Source organism: Odocoileus virginianus, chromosome 15, assembly GCF_023699985.2.
Source record: "Odocoileus virginianus isolate 20LAN1187 ecotype Illinois chromosome 15, Ovbor_1.2, whole genome shotgun sequence".
In the NCBI taxonomy this organism is placed as follows: domain Eukaryota; kingdom Metazoa; phylum Chordata; class Mammalia; order Artiodactyla; family Cervidae; genus Odocoileus; species Odocoileus virginianus.
In genome coordinates this window covers 33,787,167-33,805,300 of record NC_069688.1, presented here as the reverse complement: position 1 = coordinate 33,805,300, position 18,134 = coordinate 33,787,167, and the positions used below count along the sequence as shown (strand labels likewise).

Below are 18,134 nucleotides of genomic sequence, written 5' to 3'. Positions count from 1 at the left end.
GCTAAGGGATTCTAGGATGAAGGTTATTGATAGAGCCTTAAGGCTAAATTTTCTGTGCCTGAAACATTTCCTCCTCTCCTAGCCCATTTAACTCTAGTATAACCTTTCAAACCCAACTCAATTGCTTTGTCTGTCTAACTAAATCACACTCCCTTGTTGTACTATCTGTAGCACCAGTTCTTAATAGGCTTAGTATAATTAGAATTTTCCATTTATGTGTGTCTTTTTAGAATCTCTGCCGTCTCCATCATACTTAAAGTTATAATGGGGAGGGGTCATGTCTATTTTCACTGTTATGCTCCAATTATTTAACAGTGCCTGGCATACAAAATCCCTATATAAGTTTTTTTTTAAATTAAATATAAAATGAGTAAAAGAATGAATGACAATGGGATGAGCATACATGGCAGGCCTAGAAAGTCTATTAACTGCCAGGCATACATGGCTGTCTGAAGAACTTTAAATGGTAGCTCCTAATAGAAGGTGAATTTCTGCTCAAACACTAACAATATAAAACCTTGTGGATTATATAATGATCAAATCTTGATGAATAGAAGTCACTCTGCTTGTGATGATGGCCTGAGCTTTAATAGAGACTTTACCTGCGAATAGACTGCAGTATGTGGCACTGAAAAATTATTTTTTTACACCTTTGTTCTAAAATGCACAGAAAGTGTTTCTAGGCAAAACATAAAAGATATTACTCCTAAAGTTGTAGATAAACAGAATTGGATAAATAATTTATAGGGCCCACTACTAATCTCTTGAAATTGGATTAGAGATGTTAAATTTTGCAATATGTTATATACACATAAAACATTTATATACATGAATATATTGCAGTTTTGATAAACAGCTACATATTTACACAAGCACATTACTTTCATCATTGGCCATTAGGGAATCATTCACATTTCAAGTTCTAGGGGAAATGAATAAAATCGAGTAAAATAAAAGTTTAAAAAAATTCAACCTTAATGAAATTCACTGCTTATTTTGTTGTACTGCTTTCTGCTGCTTTTTGCATTTGAAACCAGCACATTTAATTAAGCTCCCACCAAAGCTCAGCTTTAAGTCTAGCTCGGTAGATACTTGATAAATGATATTTCCCCTCCTCATTGTCAAATACTTGGCATTTACCTAACAGATGTTACTCTCTAGTTTTAAAATGAAACACAGCATTAACTGGGCTTCCCTAGTAGCTCAGCTGGTTAAGAATCTGCCTACAATGCAGTAGACCCTGGTTTGATTCCTGGGTCAGGAAGATCCCCTGGAGGAAGGGATAGGCTACCCACTCCAGTATTCCTGGGCTTCCCTTGGTGGCTCAGATGGTAAAGAATCTGCCTGCAATGCGGGAGACCCGGGTTCAACCCTTGGGTTGGGAAGATCCCCAGAAGTGCATGGCAACCAACTCCAGTATTCTTGTCTGGAGAATCCCCATGGACAGAGGAGCCTGGCAGGCTACAGTCCCTGGGGTCACAAAGAGTCGGACATGACTGAGCAGCTAAGCACAGCATAGCATTAATTAGAAAGAGAAAACTGATGTGAATTTTCAATGTCTGTCCTTGTGTGAAAATTTGAAAATTCTGTGATACCTCTGTGTTAAAAATTACTCCGAAATAGTCCATTATAAAGCAGTAATGTTTCAATCCATTACCACTTTGGATAACACAGGCTGCTGTCAGCTCCCCCATGATACTGCAAAGATTTTTAAGGGTTAATCTCATGTGTGCCAAGGACATTGTTTTTTTCTTTCAGACTAAGTGTGATTTTATACCAGAAACGCCCTGCCCACAATCACAAGGAAGTGCAAGCCAATGCCAGTGTCAGAGCTGCTTTTGTACATGCCCTTGGAGATCTATTTCAGAGCATCAGTGTGTTAACCAGCGCGCTTATTATCTACTTTAAGGTGAGTATGTTGGAGTCTACTCACTGTTTCAGTGACTTTATAGATTAGGTGGTACATGATCTGGCCCTCCATTATTACCTTACATGGGGGTAGACAGCCGATTTGCCTACACAAATTACTTTTCAAGGTGTAAACAAACAAATATTCAAAGCTTGAAACCTTAGATTTTCCAAATTCATAAGAGCTATGTCTTTAACTATAGGGCTGCCAGTCTTTTAAGAAAGCAGTTCTTTTGTCCTGGAGTTAAGGTGGACAGCAACAGAACCATGAAAAACTTAGGGTTTTGGGGTTATAAGCAACAGAAAGCATCTCTAGCTCACTTAAGCAAAACATAGATTCACCGATTGAAATTTATTAGAGGTACTCCTCTAAGAAAGCAAGGTAGAAATAAGGGAAACTTTTGGTATTCAGATTTCAGAAACTATACAACTTCTGTCCCAGGCACCATGCTGAAAGAAATGTATATGTGTTCACGCATGCTCAGTCGCTCAGTGGTGTCCGACTCTTTGCAACTCTATGAACTGTAGCCCACCAGGCTCCTCAGTCACGGGATTTTCCAGGCAAGAATACTAGAATGGGTTGCCATTTCCTCCTCCAGTGGATCTTTCCAACCCAGGGATCAAATCCACATCTTCTGCATTTGTAGGTGAATTCTTTACTACTGAGCCACCTGGGAAGCCTGAAATGAATGTGATTCAGCTAATTATTTTCCCTCTTCTTGTCACTCTGCTGAAAATCCATGTTTCTGGGAAATGGAACACAATTGATGTAGACTGGGTCTTGTTTCTGTTGCTTGGATGGGGAGGGTAGAGCCATTGACTGACTCTTCCACATGGGAGGGAGAGAACTTCTTTCCCAAAAGAACTGTATTAATGGAAACCTGGAGTAGATCTGGGTGAGCCTCTGACCCTAAACAAATATTCACTACAGCTCTCTGTTTGGTAATAACAAGAACTAAAAGACGTGGGTGAGGGCAGAAGTACAGGCAGGCGGGTAATGGAGGAGAGGGGCATTCATCTCGGTCCATTTGTGTCATGACTGTTCATTTAGCAGGGACTCTATTGTTTTACTAAAAAATTAAAACATGTAAATAAAAAATAATTCAACGGAGTAAATCCTCACTGAAAGATTTAAGGTTAAGGCAAAATTGTTCAAGTTGTACAGGTGAGTAGAGTTTGAAAGTACTCTTATGAAGGTCACTCTGGCCAAGTTTCTCAGAAGTAATGAGGCACAGAGTTTTCTGTGGCACAGAACTTCATCAAGGGCAGGATAGCAGATGTTTCACCCTGAGGCCAAGGGCGCCAGTGGTGAGAGAGCATGAGAATGAGGCCTCAGTGTGTAGTATCAAAGACGCCTACCTTGAGTCTATAACATACTTAAGAGAGAAAGATATATACTGACCCCATCTGCCAAGACCAAGCTCTGGCTGTACCTTGGTCACATGCAACCTCTGAGCAGATGATTCCCTTTCTTATCATAATTAAGGCTGAAAAGTCATCAAATGCTGTGCCCATGTGTGCATATTTTCATCTATCCTCTCTACTTGTATTAATTTGAGAGACATTAAATAAGCCTTTTGAAGGAGTACTCAAGGATGTCTCTCCTCTTACTTCTTTTTTATCCTCATTAAAAAAATGGCAGCACTGGCTTTTCCTGTTCTGAAAGAATAGCATTGAAACATGTATATAACCATATGTAAAATAGAGTGTAAGTTTGATGCATGAAGCAGGGCATTCAAAGTCAGTGCACTGGGACAACCCAGAGGGATGGGGTGGGGAGGGAGGTAAGAGGAAGGTTCAGGATGGGGGACCATGTATACCCGAGACTGATTCATGTTGATGTATGGCAAAACCCACCACAATATTGTAAAGTAATTAGCCTCCAATGAAAAGAAATAAATTAATTTAAAAAAACTGGCAGCACTGGGTTTTCATTGCAGTGAGCAGGCTTTCTGTAGCTGTGCTGTGTGGGCTTCGCTGCTCCAAGGCATGTGGGATCTCAGTTGCCTGATGAAGGATCAAACCTTAGTCCCCAACACTGGAAGGTAGATTCTTTACCACTGGACCGCTGGGAAAGTTCCCCTCCTTACTTCTTAAATTGTGGGGAGAACATGTCCTGTGGTCTCCCTTCTTCAGTCACTGAGAGTTGAAAGCTCAGGTGAAGGATTACGTCTTTCTGAAGTCTTGTCTCTGATTTGGATGGGAAGTGTCAGGAGGGTGAATGGGAGACAGGAAAGGAAGGAAGCGTGGGGGTTTACTTATTTTATCAATCAGACTTTCTGCACGGGAGGCCTGGATTCAATGAACTGAAATTCCTTTTTTTTTCTTTCTAGCCAGAGTATAAAATGGCAGACCCGATCTGCACATTTGTCTTTTCTGGCCTGGTTTTGGCCAGCACCGTCACTATCTTAAAGGACTTCTCCATCTTACTCATGGAAGGTAGGAGTGATTTTCATATTATTTCCAGTATGTGTGTTTTCTCTTCCCTAAAACCACAAAAGGAAATGATCTCAAGGCATGCTCACTGTGCGCCTGCATCATAAGGAAAATGTAAACTTATAAGGAACTTTTATGAATACAAGTACTATGAGTTTTATTCATATGGGAATAAATAAAAGAGAATTGGCTTTCATTTCTTCTCTAGCAACTATCATATCATATGGCATAGTATAAAAGCAATATGTACAAATACTAGAGATAAACAGTAAGGGAAAAATAGCAAAATTATATGTTTATTCCTAAATACATGGAAATTACCTAAGAAAGATTGTGTAACTCTGTCTCTTGGGCAGCATTATAACTACTATGATAGTGAAAAGGTAAAATGTTTGTTAGGCCAGCAGTTCTCAGACATTAGTAGTGTCAGAACCACTTGGAGAGTCTGTTAAAACAGACTATGAGGCCCACCGGACAGTTCCTGAGACAGTAGACCTGGATGGGATGGGGCCTGAGAAATCTGAATTTTAACAAGATGATGATGCTACTGCCCTGGGGACCATACTTTGAGAACCACTGGACTAGTGTCTTCATACCACTTCAGGGGTTCCTCCACGAGGGCACTGGGAGCAGTCCTTGGAAAATCCAATCACAGCTAGAGGTTTGCATCCTACCAAGCATTCAGACGATCAAAATCACCCAGATGTTGGCTGAGCTGCTGTCTTCTGTCCAGCACACTGTGATCGAAGGTGGACACAGTCTCAGAGGGCAGCTGCCTTTCCAACAGTTCATCCTCCCCTAGCTCAGCCTTCACTGCAGAGGACACATGAAGGGTTTTGTTCTCGGCCGGCACTGCAATCATTGATAGGTGACTGTGCTGACCACAGTGAAATAGGAAATGGAGTCGAAAGTCCTTGTGTGACAAGTGAATGCCCTCCCTTGGCAGGGATTGGGTATTTGTTTAGGTCCCAGATGATCTCGCCCCCTGTCCTGGGGGCTGAGTGCCGAGCTGCAGCTTGTTGCTGCTTTTACAGAAGCTATCGAAAAGAGACAAATGCAGATACAATTTACGATGACTATATTCAGTGTTCTCTCTCAGGACAGCTCTTCTCTCGTGATTATCTTTTTTTATGTAAGGAAAAGTGTAGCTAATTATTGAAACTCCTATCAGATAGGCAGGTAACTCCCATATGAAATGTACTTATTTTTAAATTAGGTTAGCATAAAATAATACTTGTACTTGATAAAATTTAAATATATATGTGTGTGTGTGTGTGCTGTGTGCTTAGTCGCTCAGCTGTCTGACTCTTTGCAACCCCATGGACCGTAGCCTGCCAGGCTCCTCTGTCCATGGAATTCTCCAGGCAAGAATACTGGAGAGGGTTTCTATGCCCTACTCTAGGGAATCTTCCCAACCCAGGAGTTGAACCAGCGTCTCCTGCATTGCAGGTGGATTCTTTACCAGCTGAGCTACCAGGGAAACCCATGTATATGTGTAGAAAGGCATACATACACATATATGTGTAAATGGAAAGGCATAAAGTGATAAGACTTCTCCCCATTTTTTCACCTTTAAATTCTCAATCTTATTCTTCAAGCCTAACATCTACTAATAAGGTAAAAGGTGACATATATCTTTCCGAAAACAATGCATTTACACATACATGTATATGTGATAAAACACGCGCACACACACACACACGTGTGTATGCTGTTGTTACTTAGTCACTAAGCTGTGTCTGACTCTTTTGCAACCCCATCCCAAGCAAGAGTACTGGAGTGGATTACCATATCTGTCTCCAGGGGATCATTCGGACCTAGGGATTGAAACTATGTCTCCTGTTTGACAGGCAGATTCTTTACCACCAAGCCACCAGGGAAACCCTAAATATGTGCATACATATGTGTGTATATATACATGAGTATGTGTGTGTGTGTGTATATACAGTGTGTGTATATATGTCTTTTTTTCTTACAAATAAGATTATACAAGTATTTTGTTCTGCACCTTGTTTTTTTCAACTAGAAATCTTTCCGTATTGGCAAATACATAGATAACTTCTTTCTTTTTCATGGGTAAAAAGTATTCTATTGTTAGCATCCACTTGCTTATTGATGGACATTACAAATAATGCTTCAATTATATTCTTGGCACTTATATCTGTGGAATAATTCCTAGACATGTATTGCTGTTTCAGAAGTTATAGACCTTTTAAAATTTGACAGATACTGTCATTTCTGCCAAAGAGACCATATCAGTTTCTTTCCCACCAACAGTGTATGAGAGTGCTCATTTCTTCCCATCCTCACCATCACTGAATATTATCAAACTGTTGATTCTCCTCTAATCTGATAGGTGAATATATTATACCTTATGTGAATCTTTAATTATGAAACCTATTGAGTAATTTTTCATATACGTATTAGCCTGGGTAATTATTTTTTGAACTTTTTCTGGATGCATTAATATTTTTGCAGGCTCTCCATCAGAAAGAAAAAGGTTTCCAGGATGTGATGACTACTGAGGTTAACAGGAACATATCCTCTTGCTTGTCAATATTATTTCATAGAGGAAAATAAATAGCCATAGACGTGCATTCTCCATAAAAGTAAAGTGATAAAAGGAGGCAAGAGGTAGTGGGATCTTGACTTCATCTCAAGAGTCCCAGATGAATGACAGCATAAGGTCAAAGGAAACTCTCCAGGGATGACACATTAGGCATAATTATCATCTCTGGGTTACCATACCTGGGGTCTAATGTTTACACAACACTTCACACCCAGAAGAGGGATCTTAGAGTCTGGCATCCCACTTACCCATGTGGCCTTACAAATTCTTCTTAACCTTTTTGACTCCCAATTTCTTCTCTAGTCAAACAGTTCTAACACTGATTATATCTTAAAGTTTTATAACTATTAAATGAGATCATACTATAAAGTGCTTAGCACAAACCTTAACCTATAGTAATAAAGGTGCTAATATTATTAATTATTTTATTATTGTATAACATTTTCACCCATGACTATACACACATTCTATGGCTAATCTGAGACAAGAATTTCTTTAATTTGTTTCTAGTACCCTGAGCTTTGAGGAGCTCATAGAGTAAAAAATCATGTTGACCAGCTCTTTGTTCTATGAAACAATATAAAATGTTTCATAAACTCAAACTGTACTGAATTTTAGGTTAGCTCCAAGGAGGGAATCCCTATGAGCAATGTTCTTAAATCCTGAAAAAGGAGGGCTAAGGATTCCCCATTCCCTTTAAGAAAGTGGTTCTAAACTGGCAGCTTATTACAATCACCTGAGAAGCTTTTGAAAAATACCTATGCCCAGGTCCTAGACGCAGAGATCTTGATTTAACAGAAACTGGCTCTGATTTTTTTTTTTTTAACATGTAGGCAAGCTTGAGAACCACTTCAAAGTAGGGTTGCCCAGCAGCTTTTAAATACTAGAGCAATGGTTCTCTACTTTGACTCTGTTAGAATCAACAAATGAGTTAAGAAAATTCTGATGCTGGTCTTATCCCCAGAAAATATGATTTAATTGGTCTTGGGTATAACCTGGTCATTGGGATTTCTTAAATCTCTGGTGACACTAATGTGCATCCAAGGTCAAGAGCCTCTCTGAAAGCATATAGATTTCAGAGCCTCATCCATAGATGTTTTCTTCAGGAGAATTTTAATGTAGCCAAGGCATATTTATTTATACCCAACATACCAGGTGTTTGTGTTGTATGTATATAATTGAAGTGAAAGCCAAAAAGTGTTCATCCTTAGAAATCTTTTCTACAGAATCCTCTTTGGATCATCTTTAGTTGACAGAGATTTACCTATTGCATCAAATGGCTTTACCACAGTGGTGCTAGTTGAGTTGATTTTTAAAAAAATTCTTATATCAACCTGATACCTTTTATGATTTTAACCAGTCACTGACTTGGTATTTAGCCAGCCAAACCAAGTGCCCTTATGTTTTCGAATCCTATCAACTTCTATGGGACAATCCTCGCAATGTTTGAAAACAATAGTTCTACTTCCCTTCACCTTCCCATCTCCAGGTAGAGACACGCCAGTTCCTTCAGCCCCAAAACATAGCTGACTGGATGCCAAACTCCCCACCTTTCTGCATGTCCCACAGTATTCCTCTAGAAACAATGATGGCAATCAAACTACTACATTCTGCAGCTTGAATAGTAAATCCTTACTAATGTACTTAAAATAATAGAAACTCTACAGACAGAATAATGAGATGGCATTATAACATGAGGGTCTCCTATTATCATAGTTCACTAAGGGACTAGCTGGATAACTAACGCTTGTATAGCATCAGAGTTTACAAAGGGCAGGTGTTTTCTGAGATGATCTGAGTCCCCAAAGGACTCTATTAACTACATATTGCTTTTATCATACCTATTTTACTACAAATATTCCGAGGATTAGAGAAGTTCCAAGTGCTGGGTAAAATTTATAATAGTTGTAGTCAGAATGCCAACCCAAGATTATTCAATACCAAATCCCATGGGATTCCACTTTGTTTTCCAGATAATTGCAAATGTAATTGGGGGAATAATACACTCTAAGAAATGAAGGGTGATGACTGTCTTGATGGTCACAGTAAAATCTGCAAATGCTCTTTGTGAACCTGTGGCTGATGGCAAAACCCTTGAAACAGGTGAATCTGCTTTTGTAAACATTTGAAAAGAGAAACCATAGATGGAGAGGGCAAGGTAGCATTTTAGTAAGGACTTTGCAGCCCCAATTAATCTTTGCACTGAGCCATATTTCACGAGATAACCTACTGACCCCAGCCTCCTGTTCTCTCCTCTTGGCAGGTGTGCCAAAGCACCTGAGCTACAATGGTGTGAAAGAGCTCATCTTAGCAGTGGATGGGATGGTGTCTGTGCACAGTTTGCACATCTGGTCGCTAACAATGAACCAAGTGATTCTCTCTGTTCACATTGCTGCAGGTCAGTGAGTTTGGTAAACATCCTGGATAAGAATTCAGTCTTATCCTAAAACAGTAGTAATTCCCCTCCTGTTGGTAGAGCAGCCCTGGGTGCCTGTTGCATGCCCAAATAATTGCAGTGTGTTTCGTGTGACCCAGGGCAGTTGAAACCCCCTTCCCCGTGCCAATGTCGTCATGGCAACAGTGCTACTTATGACCACCCTGGAGGTCGACGGTAGAGGTTTAGAGAGTAGAACAAAAGGATAAAACGCCACCCAAGCTTCAAGGCCTTAAACTCTGTTTGACTCGATGTCCTATTGGTTAAAGGAGTAGGATGAATTTAAAAGAAACCTTCACTGATTATCTCTGGTGTGTGAGATGTTTTACCCTAGCATCAAAGAGAGAAAGGTGAAGGAGACACAGGTCCCATCCTTAAGATTCCAAAAAGGTCAAAGATATACTAGTCAGAATTAATGGTAGTTCCTTTACTGGATGGTTAGCAATTCTGTAACCATGTAAGATAACTCTTAGGATGTGAGGTTTACCCTAAAAAACTACTTTGTCAAGTAGAAGGTGATTTTGCTCATCCTAGGGCTGAGAAAATGGGCAATGGCTTGGGAGACAGCTCAGACCAAGGATGATATATTAGGCTGCTGTGAGATAACTCATGAAGTTACTTAGAGGCAGGATATAGGAAGAGTCATTGGAGGACTGTGCTTTCTCAGACATCCTCATCTCAGCTGAGAGGCTTGGATCTGGCTGCAGGGAATTTACAGCCTCCACTACACCAATATTTCACTGCAAATGGAAGGATCTAGTAAACACTCAGGTTACTATGGAGGGAACTTCACAGCCTCCTGATACCTTTCGGGAAAAGAGAAAAAGACGGCAGAGAGGGTTGCTGCTCTAAATGCTTCCTGGCTCTTGTCACTATCCTTGAGATAAATTGTGATTAGATGTAAGGGTGAAAACTCAGAGAACCCAGGGAGCCCGTGAGCAGGGCTGTGTTAGAAATAGTAGTTCTGACTTGGCTTTTTCCTGGCTTATCTCCTCTGTCACACTCAGCCCCTAGGGACGCCAGACCCCAGAGAGGACTGTGGGCAGGAAGGCCCCATAGTGACAGGGCGCTGCGGCCGTGTCTGTGTCCGTGTAGCTGACTGTCAGAGCCATCACGGCTCCTTCCGAGCGCGCGGCCTGCGCCCTACCCCAGCTGCAGAGACAAAGTACTTGAAGCCGGAGATGAGCCGCCGCCCCTGTGTGTGCAATCAGTGCCAATCTCTCTCAGTTCTTTACCAACAGCAGCCCGCCGGGAGAGCCAGGTGGTTCGGAGAGAAATTGCGCAAGTCCTCAGCAGCCGCTTTCCCGTGCATTCACTCACCATTCAGATGGAGCTGCCAGCCGACCAGGATCCCGACTGCCTTTTATGCGAAGACCCTCAGGACTAGCCAGTTGCTCTGCCAGCTCCCCACGTTGGAGAGGCCACGGCGTGCTGCTCCACAGTTTCTAAGAAACCAACAGAAGAAGTCTGAGAAACTCATGATACAGTATGATGCACACTGTATCCTTCTTTATTTAGCTCCATCCACCATAAATGAAAACGTGCTTAGATTCATCAGTCAATTGGATTATCCACCCATCAGTAGCTGTGTTCATTCTAGAAATGTATGTATAGATTATTCCTGACTGGGGCTGAAAAAACAGCTGTTTGTAACCACAGGTAATAGAAAGCTCACCTCCCTTCAGTAATGCATCCCAAGGCTGAGTGGGCAAAGCTGAACTCAGGAAGGAGTCTTACCAGGAATCAGTGGCAAGGAAACAGTCACAAAAATTTTTCCAAAACATGAAAAGCGAAAGTAAGGAGAGCCAAGTCAGGGGTAAAAGTGAATCTGGAGGTCCAGTATTCTTGCCTAAAGAATCCCATGGAGAGAAGAGCTTGGCGGGCTACAGTCCATGGGATTGCAAGAGCCGAACATGACCGAGCACATGAGTATGTATGCGTGGCTCTTTAGATATGTCCCCTTATTTCATTCTAATGACTTTTAAAAAGTGGAAATTAATGCCATCATTGTATAGATAAAGCCATAAAGGTTAAGTGAATCAACCAAAGTCATTTATTCTTTCATTTAAAAATCTTTTTCAACACAGGCTATGAGCAGAGCACTGGTAAAGCAAGCTGACATGCTCTCTGCCCTCACAGAACTCTTTCCCCTTTGGGAGGAGACAGGCATTATACTAATAAACACCACCAAGAATATACTACAAATAGCAGCAAGCGATATGAAAGAAGAGAGGCTGATTGAGGTTGGGGAGGTCAATGGAAGGCGTCTCTGAAGAGATGGCATCTAAGTTGAGACTAGAATGAAGAGGTAGGTGATAGCCAAATGCACTGTACCAGGAAGCACATTCCAGAGGAAGCAAGAGAATGAGGGGACACCCTGAAGAAAGAAGTGGGTGCATTTGAGGAACTGGGGAAGGTCCTTGTGGCTAGAATGTACTAAGTAAAGAGTGAGTTAAAGAATATGAAGGACCACAAACTGGAGAGGGACTTTGCTGGTGGTCCAGTGGTTAGGACTTTGTGCTCTCAATGTAGGGGGCAAGGGTTTGATCCCTGGCCAGGGAACTAAGATCCCACATGCCACATGGCATGGCTAAAAAAGTTAAAAAAAAAAAAAAAGGCTGGAGAAACAAGCAAGTCCAAGTAAGAAAGTAGCTGAAACCAGATCTATTCTGACCAAAATCCTATCTATGCTTTCTCTTTGAACACTTTTCTTTGTTTTGGGTGGGGGGCTGTTTCTTTTTGATCAAGTGATCTGCATTGACAATCAGCCATTATTTCAGAAGTGCCTACAAAAGAGGAGCCTGTGCTCCTCAGAGGAATGAGATGAACAAACTGCTGTGTTTAAAAGTAAAGGCCTGACAGGTGCTTCTGTAATACATCCTGTCTTAGGTGGTACTAGTACTGTGCCACACAGGAGTCTGCTAAAGAAAGAGGAAACCTAAAGTAACGGAAGTGGTTGTGGGCCAGCCTCAACCCTGGAGACCCTGAGTCATGCCAGTGACGTGGGACATGAAAGGGACAGAGGAGTGAGGCGGTGGAAACAGGGGACTCTGTGGTAAGGAATGAAAGTTAGAAGGAATGAGAAATCTGGTCAGTCCCTTCTGCTGCCTTCCAGATCTGTGGCCTTCCGCTGCCATTTCATTTCTCTGAGCTTCAGATTCCTCATCTGAAAATGGGAATTATATTTTCATCAACAGGTTTCTGTTAGAACTATGTAGGGTACAAATGTAAAGAACAAGGTTCTTTGTGTGGTAAAAATTGAGTGCTCCATAGATATTCTTCTCAATCCAGAGTTTCATAGTGGAATCATTATTTGGGGTTGGATCACTCTTTGTTGTGGACGGAATGTTACAACACAATGGCAGAAAGTTATTCTTGTGCATCATGGGAGGGGGCAGCCCTGGGCTGTACCTACTAATTACTGCTAGCACTCTCCAACACACACACACACACACACACACACAGACTAAATGGGGAAATGGCAGTTGATTGGGGCATGGAGGTCTTGGCACTCAGGATGACTCAGAAGTGGCACTTTTAGGCACTGCTAAAAGTGCCTTTTAACCAAAAGTCAGTGGGATAAGAGGAAGTAATCTGAGGCTGCTCCTTACATGCCAGGTCCACTTCTGTGCACATTTCAGACTGTCCAACAAGGGGACAGGAGTATTTAACATGACTCATCTGAGGCAAGAACATTCTTTGGGTTGTGGTTTTCTCCTAGACAGGGTTCCTGTGTCTACGGACACGGACGCCCGATCTCATTTTTTATCTCCTTGCTTCCCTGGTAGATAAACCCAGACAAAAGTATCTCCTTGTTCCAGGCCAGTCATGCTTCTCTCCTTTCTTTTTTTTCTTTTCCAACCCCTCTGAGCAGAGAGCTGAGTAGGTGAGTTAGGCCAAGGCCTTCAGTGCAAATCTGGCCACCCATCTCCTCCCCAGCCCACTCCGTCTTTGCAGAGAGGACTGAATGTGCTGGTTTCAAGATTCAGATTCAAGCAGTAAAAAGGAAAGGGAAGTCTCACTTCAGCTTCCAGCTGGAGCAGTGTGTTCTAAACCAGGAGGCACTTCACTGGGTCCTGCTTCAGATTTTAAGGATGTGGAACTTTTATTTGTATTCTGCTATTATTCTCTGCATGTCTCTCACCTGTGGAGAGTAACATAAAGATGTGCAGGCCTCAATGGGTCTGGTTTGGAACCTGAACTTCTGTATGTTTTAACATACCCGGAGATGATTCTAAAGAACAGACAGAGTCTAGAAGAGCCTCAGCCAAAGGAGGTCACTAAGTGGGGGATTCAGACACACACCCGGGGACCTACAATGATATTCTAAGTTGCAACCATGTGGATGGGGTAGGAAGGGAGCACAGAGTGGTGAGGACTGTGGGCTTAGCGACGGAGACTTCACGTCATTAAGCTGTCAGCCACACTGGAGTTTGAATGATATAGGAAGGTTCTCCAGGCAGATGAAGAAAAAGGTCTTCTAGACAGAGAAGGCTACGTGTAAATCATGCTTGTGTTTTCCTGCTGGTTTTTAATTTGAAAAGCAGAATATATGTGGCAAAGAAAATGATCAACTCTGTGATGTTTAAAAATGTAAATTTTGGTACTTTATCATTATTAACATTGAGGAGAACAGGAGTTCTGCCTTTGATGATTTTTCTGACATTGTCAGCATCTAGCAGGGTGCTGGAAACCTAGCAGGCATTAATAATTGCTGAGGCAATGACTCTAGGGCCTTGTCATTATTTTTTATTTATGTTTGTGTTTTTCTGAAATTCTGAGGGCCAAGGAAACACTGACTTTGACTGAGGAGGTCACATGTGTACCATCTCTGCAAATCAGTCCACACCGCCGAAAGACCTACTGGCATTCTGCTGAGGGCTCGCCCTGCTCTGTGGAGACGGCCAGGCATGTACCCCACCTCGGGAAACAAGCTTAGGCAACCAGAACAAGGGGTTCTGGGGTTCCTAGTGGCTTCTGCCTCAGCTGGCTCTCGAAACAGATGGAATGGTTCATGCCAACTCAGTCTCCCATCTCAAGGGCTGCTGTATGGTTTTGCTTTTCCATACTTTGTACAGGACGGAGAGCTAAAGGACAGACGACCTGGCAAACACACTAGTTCTAGGGGCACTGTCTGCTCTGCTTTGCTCTGAACTTGTGTTAATATTCAATTTGATGTCAGAAATACATCGAATGCCAGGTCACCCTGAGGGAGATGGACTTGTACATCAACCAAAGGCAGCGCCTCATGGCTCCCAGCCATTTCTGCTCTTTCCCTGAAATTCTCCTTCTTTAGTCAATGAGGTTGAAAATTCTGGATGGTAGATGTTTTTGTGTTAAAGGCAAGACAACCTGAAGTGGGGTTTTTAAGGATTTGAGATGAAAGAGCAGCTACCACCAAGGGATTTCATGTGCCAGGCATCAGCGCCCAAGGTCTACCCCTCTCTCTCTCTGCCCCCCTCCCTGGCACAGTCAGAACTCCAGGCCATTGAACTTACTGCAATTGTGCAGCAGAATTCTTTACTTTGTGGCATGGTATTTTCTCTGGCTACTGAAACATTAATGATCTTTCATGTCTTTCAAAGAAACAGGCTTTATTCTGCAGAATACTAAAATCAAGCCAACTCCACTGGCACCCTCCATCCTTACTATGCTTCACTGTTATCCAGTGAATCTGCTCAAGATTTATCTAGTGCTCCATGGTGAGGTTAGGGCCCAGAAAAGAAATGTGTATGTTCCATATGTTTGATTACAGACGGAAAATGGGAATGCTGAAGGACATGAAGGAAAGAATGCTTATCCTCTGAACAGCAGTTCTGTCGATTGCCTGAGTCTGAGTCTTAGCCCTTCCCTTCATTAGCTCCGTGACCTCCAGCTAGTGATTTAAATGCTCTGGCCTTGTTTCCTGATCAGTAAAACCTCCCTATTGGGATGCATAAGAATGTCATAAATAAGGACTCAAAGAGGTTGGATTTTTGTATAGTGGAGAGTTAGCACTCAGTATCTTAATTGTTACTGTTGTTATGTACAAAGTGAGTCTGTATGTATGTGTCACAGAGATTCATATCATGCCAACTTTTAAAAGGTTTTGAGACATCAACACACTCCCACAAGAGAGTGGCCAAATTATTGGTGAGAATCAAACAGCCCTTTCTCTCACAGGGAGCGATTGAGGCTTGCTGAGATAAAGGCTTATCTGAGAGAGCATTACCTAGTAAGGGAGTCCTGGAATCATTAAAATAGTTAAGTCCCTTTCTGATATGCTCTGAAAACTTCTACTTTTATCTTTGAAGTAAAAGCTGAATGAGGCATTCCGATTGCATTTATTAGCACTGTTTGACTGTCCAGTTCCATGAAGGCAGTCACAGGACCCCTCGCCTGACCAGAGCTTGTACCCTGTTCCTATGAAACGTCACTTTCTTGGTTTTTTGGTGTCTCTTTCTCTCATGGAGTTAAGATTTGCTCTTGCCAGGTGTATTTCCTTCTGTTGGTCTCTAAATTGTCATTGCTGTATTTGAATCATTTACTTACCTGTTAAATTTTTTAAATTAATTAATTCATTTTAATTGAGGGTAGTTACTTTACAACATTGTGGTGGTTTTCACCATGCATTGACATGAATCAGCCATGGGTGTACAGGTGTCCTCCCATCCTGAACCCCCCCTCACCTTCCTCCCCACCCCATCCTTCTGGGTTATCCCAGAGCACCAGTTTTGGATGCCCTGCTTCATGCATCAAACTTGCACTGGTCATCTATTTTACATATTTACCTGTTAAATTTTGAAAGCCAACAAAGGCTTTTAGCACTCTAGTATCAAAAAAAAAAAGTGTGCCTTTGCATACACACTTTATAGGTTCTTGGAGAATGTTGCTCTCCAGTGCCATCCCCACCCAATGAAATGGCAGCCAGAGAACCCTGCAAAGAGACAGACCTCATTTTCCACAATTAGCTTTCAAGTACCTTCAGGAAATGATTTTCTCAGCTCATCTCCCTGTATTCCCTGTTTGGGATCACAGGGCAATCTGCTTAAATGACTAATTACAGAAATCATTAAAGGCACCAAGCAAATGTTGTCTTTGAATACCCGCATCCCCAGTTTTACAAGTCCTGCCTGGCCTGACAGTGATGGAACCACTTAACAGTCCAGCGCAGGCGGATGTTAAGGGAAAAAAAAAGGTGACCATCTGTGGTTCAGTTTCCTAACTTTCAGATTTCACACTTAACGTTTGTCATTCTGTTACTGGGCACCTGTTTAAATTCTATTTTAAAATGTTAATGTATGTTTAAGACAAAATGAGGAAAAAGAGAGTTTGGATTAAGTCGTCATCTTTTGATCACTAAAATCATGACAGGAAATATTTCTCGTGACATCAATCAGGACTGTATTGAGAGGACATAAATGTCCACTCTCAGTCTTTTAATGGAGGGAGGAACGCATCTGAGGAGTGGACTGGTCTAAGAGAGATAGATCAAAGGTGATCTAAGAATCAGAGGCACTTTTAAACAATGCCGGTCATTGCTATGAATCCCCAGTGGGTGTTAAACATTGGTGGTCAGAAGCTATGGTAGCCCTTGACAGTTGTTAAAAACTCAAACACACTTGGGCTTCTTCCGCCATAAAGGCCAGGAAGTGCTGAAACAGAACAAGCACCCTTTTCAGGTGGCTCAAGAAAGCCCCAGGAGACAATGTATCAATATAATTGCCCTACATTTCCTTTCCTCAAAGGGGTGCCCATTTGCTGAGAACATAACTGTCCTATTTGCAGCCATTAAAACCATGTGATCGTCGTACACAGTCCAGTGGTACCATCAAATGTTATATACCTAGACCTGTAGAGTTTCAGTGTTTGGGGTTATTACAGAAGAAGAAAGGGTGCCAGCCGTACTGAAGATATTCTAAAGCATGGTGAGTTAACCTGTATAATAAAATCAGCATCAGATGTGATTTGGGGGTTTTGTTTGAAGTTGAAACTGCATTTTTCAAATGGAATTCAGTAGGAACTTCATCAACTAATGCCTGTTTCTTTTCCATCCCCTCTCCTATTTTTTGCAGTGATGAATAGGGGATTTTCTTTGGCCTGAACATGGGATTTATCAACAATAATTTCTGTTACTGTCCCACTCTCTACTCCAAATGTGTCTCTGACATGGCAGAATCCACAACCAGAAAAATATGAGTACCCTGTGTTGACATTTCATTAGCGGAATACATTCTATGAATAATTAATAGACCAGAAAGATGAAGCCTCCTCTTCTGGTTTCTACTGTCTCATAAAGTTCAGCACCTTGTATGAATTTGGATGAGGAAAGGACAGTTCAGATTTCCCTGGCTCAGTAAGCCCTGAATTCATAAGTAAGAAGCAGATTCTTTTTCCATTCAATCACCATTCCTTTATAAACAGAAAACCATGGAGAAGGTTTTTCAGGATCTTGAGATGAGATCATCTTTAATGTTGACTAAAGAGAAAATTCCGAGGGAGGCAATTATTTTTCTTCTTATTATCATAATTAATATTATTTTGATAGCTTTTAAATAGCCTAGACTTTACCATTTATACCCCAACTATGGATGGTGTTTTATGTGGGTATAAACATTTGCACAACATATACTTCAGTATACAGATTTTAAAGAAAACTTCTAATTCCACCCTGAAACTTTTCATTAATTTATTAACTCATGTAATCCATTTTTTCAACTGATTTTACTAATATTTATTGATCAAACACACGAGGCATAGTGTAAGGGAGTATAATATTGCTTAGATACATAGTCTAGAAGCCTTTTT

General features: G+C 41.5%; 1 protein-coding gene across 1 annotated transcript in view; it reads left to right on the top strand.

Moving 5' to 3' along the window:
* The window catches only part of SLC30A8 (solute carrier family 30 member 8), a 36,724-nt gene extending 25,981 nt beyond the window's left edge, over window positions 1–10,743 (top strand). The window contains exons 5-8 of the mRNA XM_020888658.2: window positions 1,759–1,909; window positions 4,242–4,347; window positions 9,177–9,311; window positions 10,589–10,743. Of these exons, the coding sequence (XP_020744317.2) occupies window positions 1,759–1,909; window positions 4,242–4,347; window positions 9,177–9,311; window positions 10,589–10,734 (538 nt within the window). The 3' untranslated portion in view covers window positions 10,735–10,743. The remainder of the gene's footprint in view (window positions 1–1,758; window positions 1,910–4,241; window positions 4,348–9,176; window positions 9,312–10,588) is intronic.
* The last annotated feature ends 7,391 nt before the right edge of the window (window positions 10,744–18,134 follow it).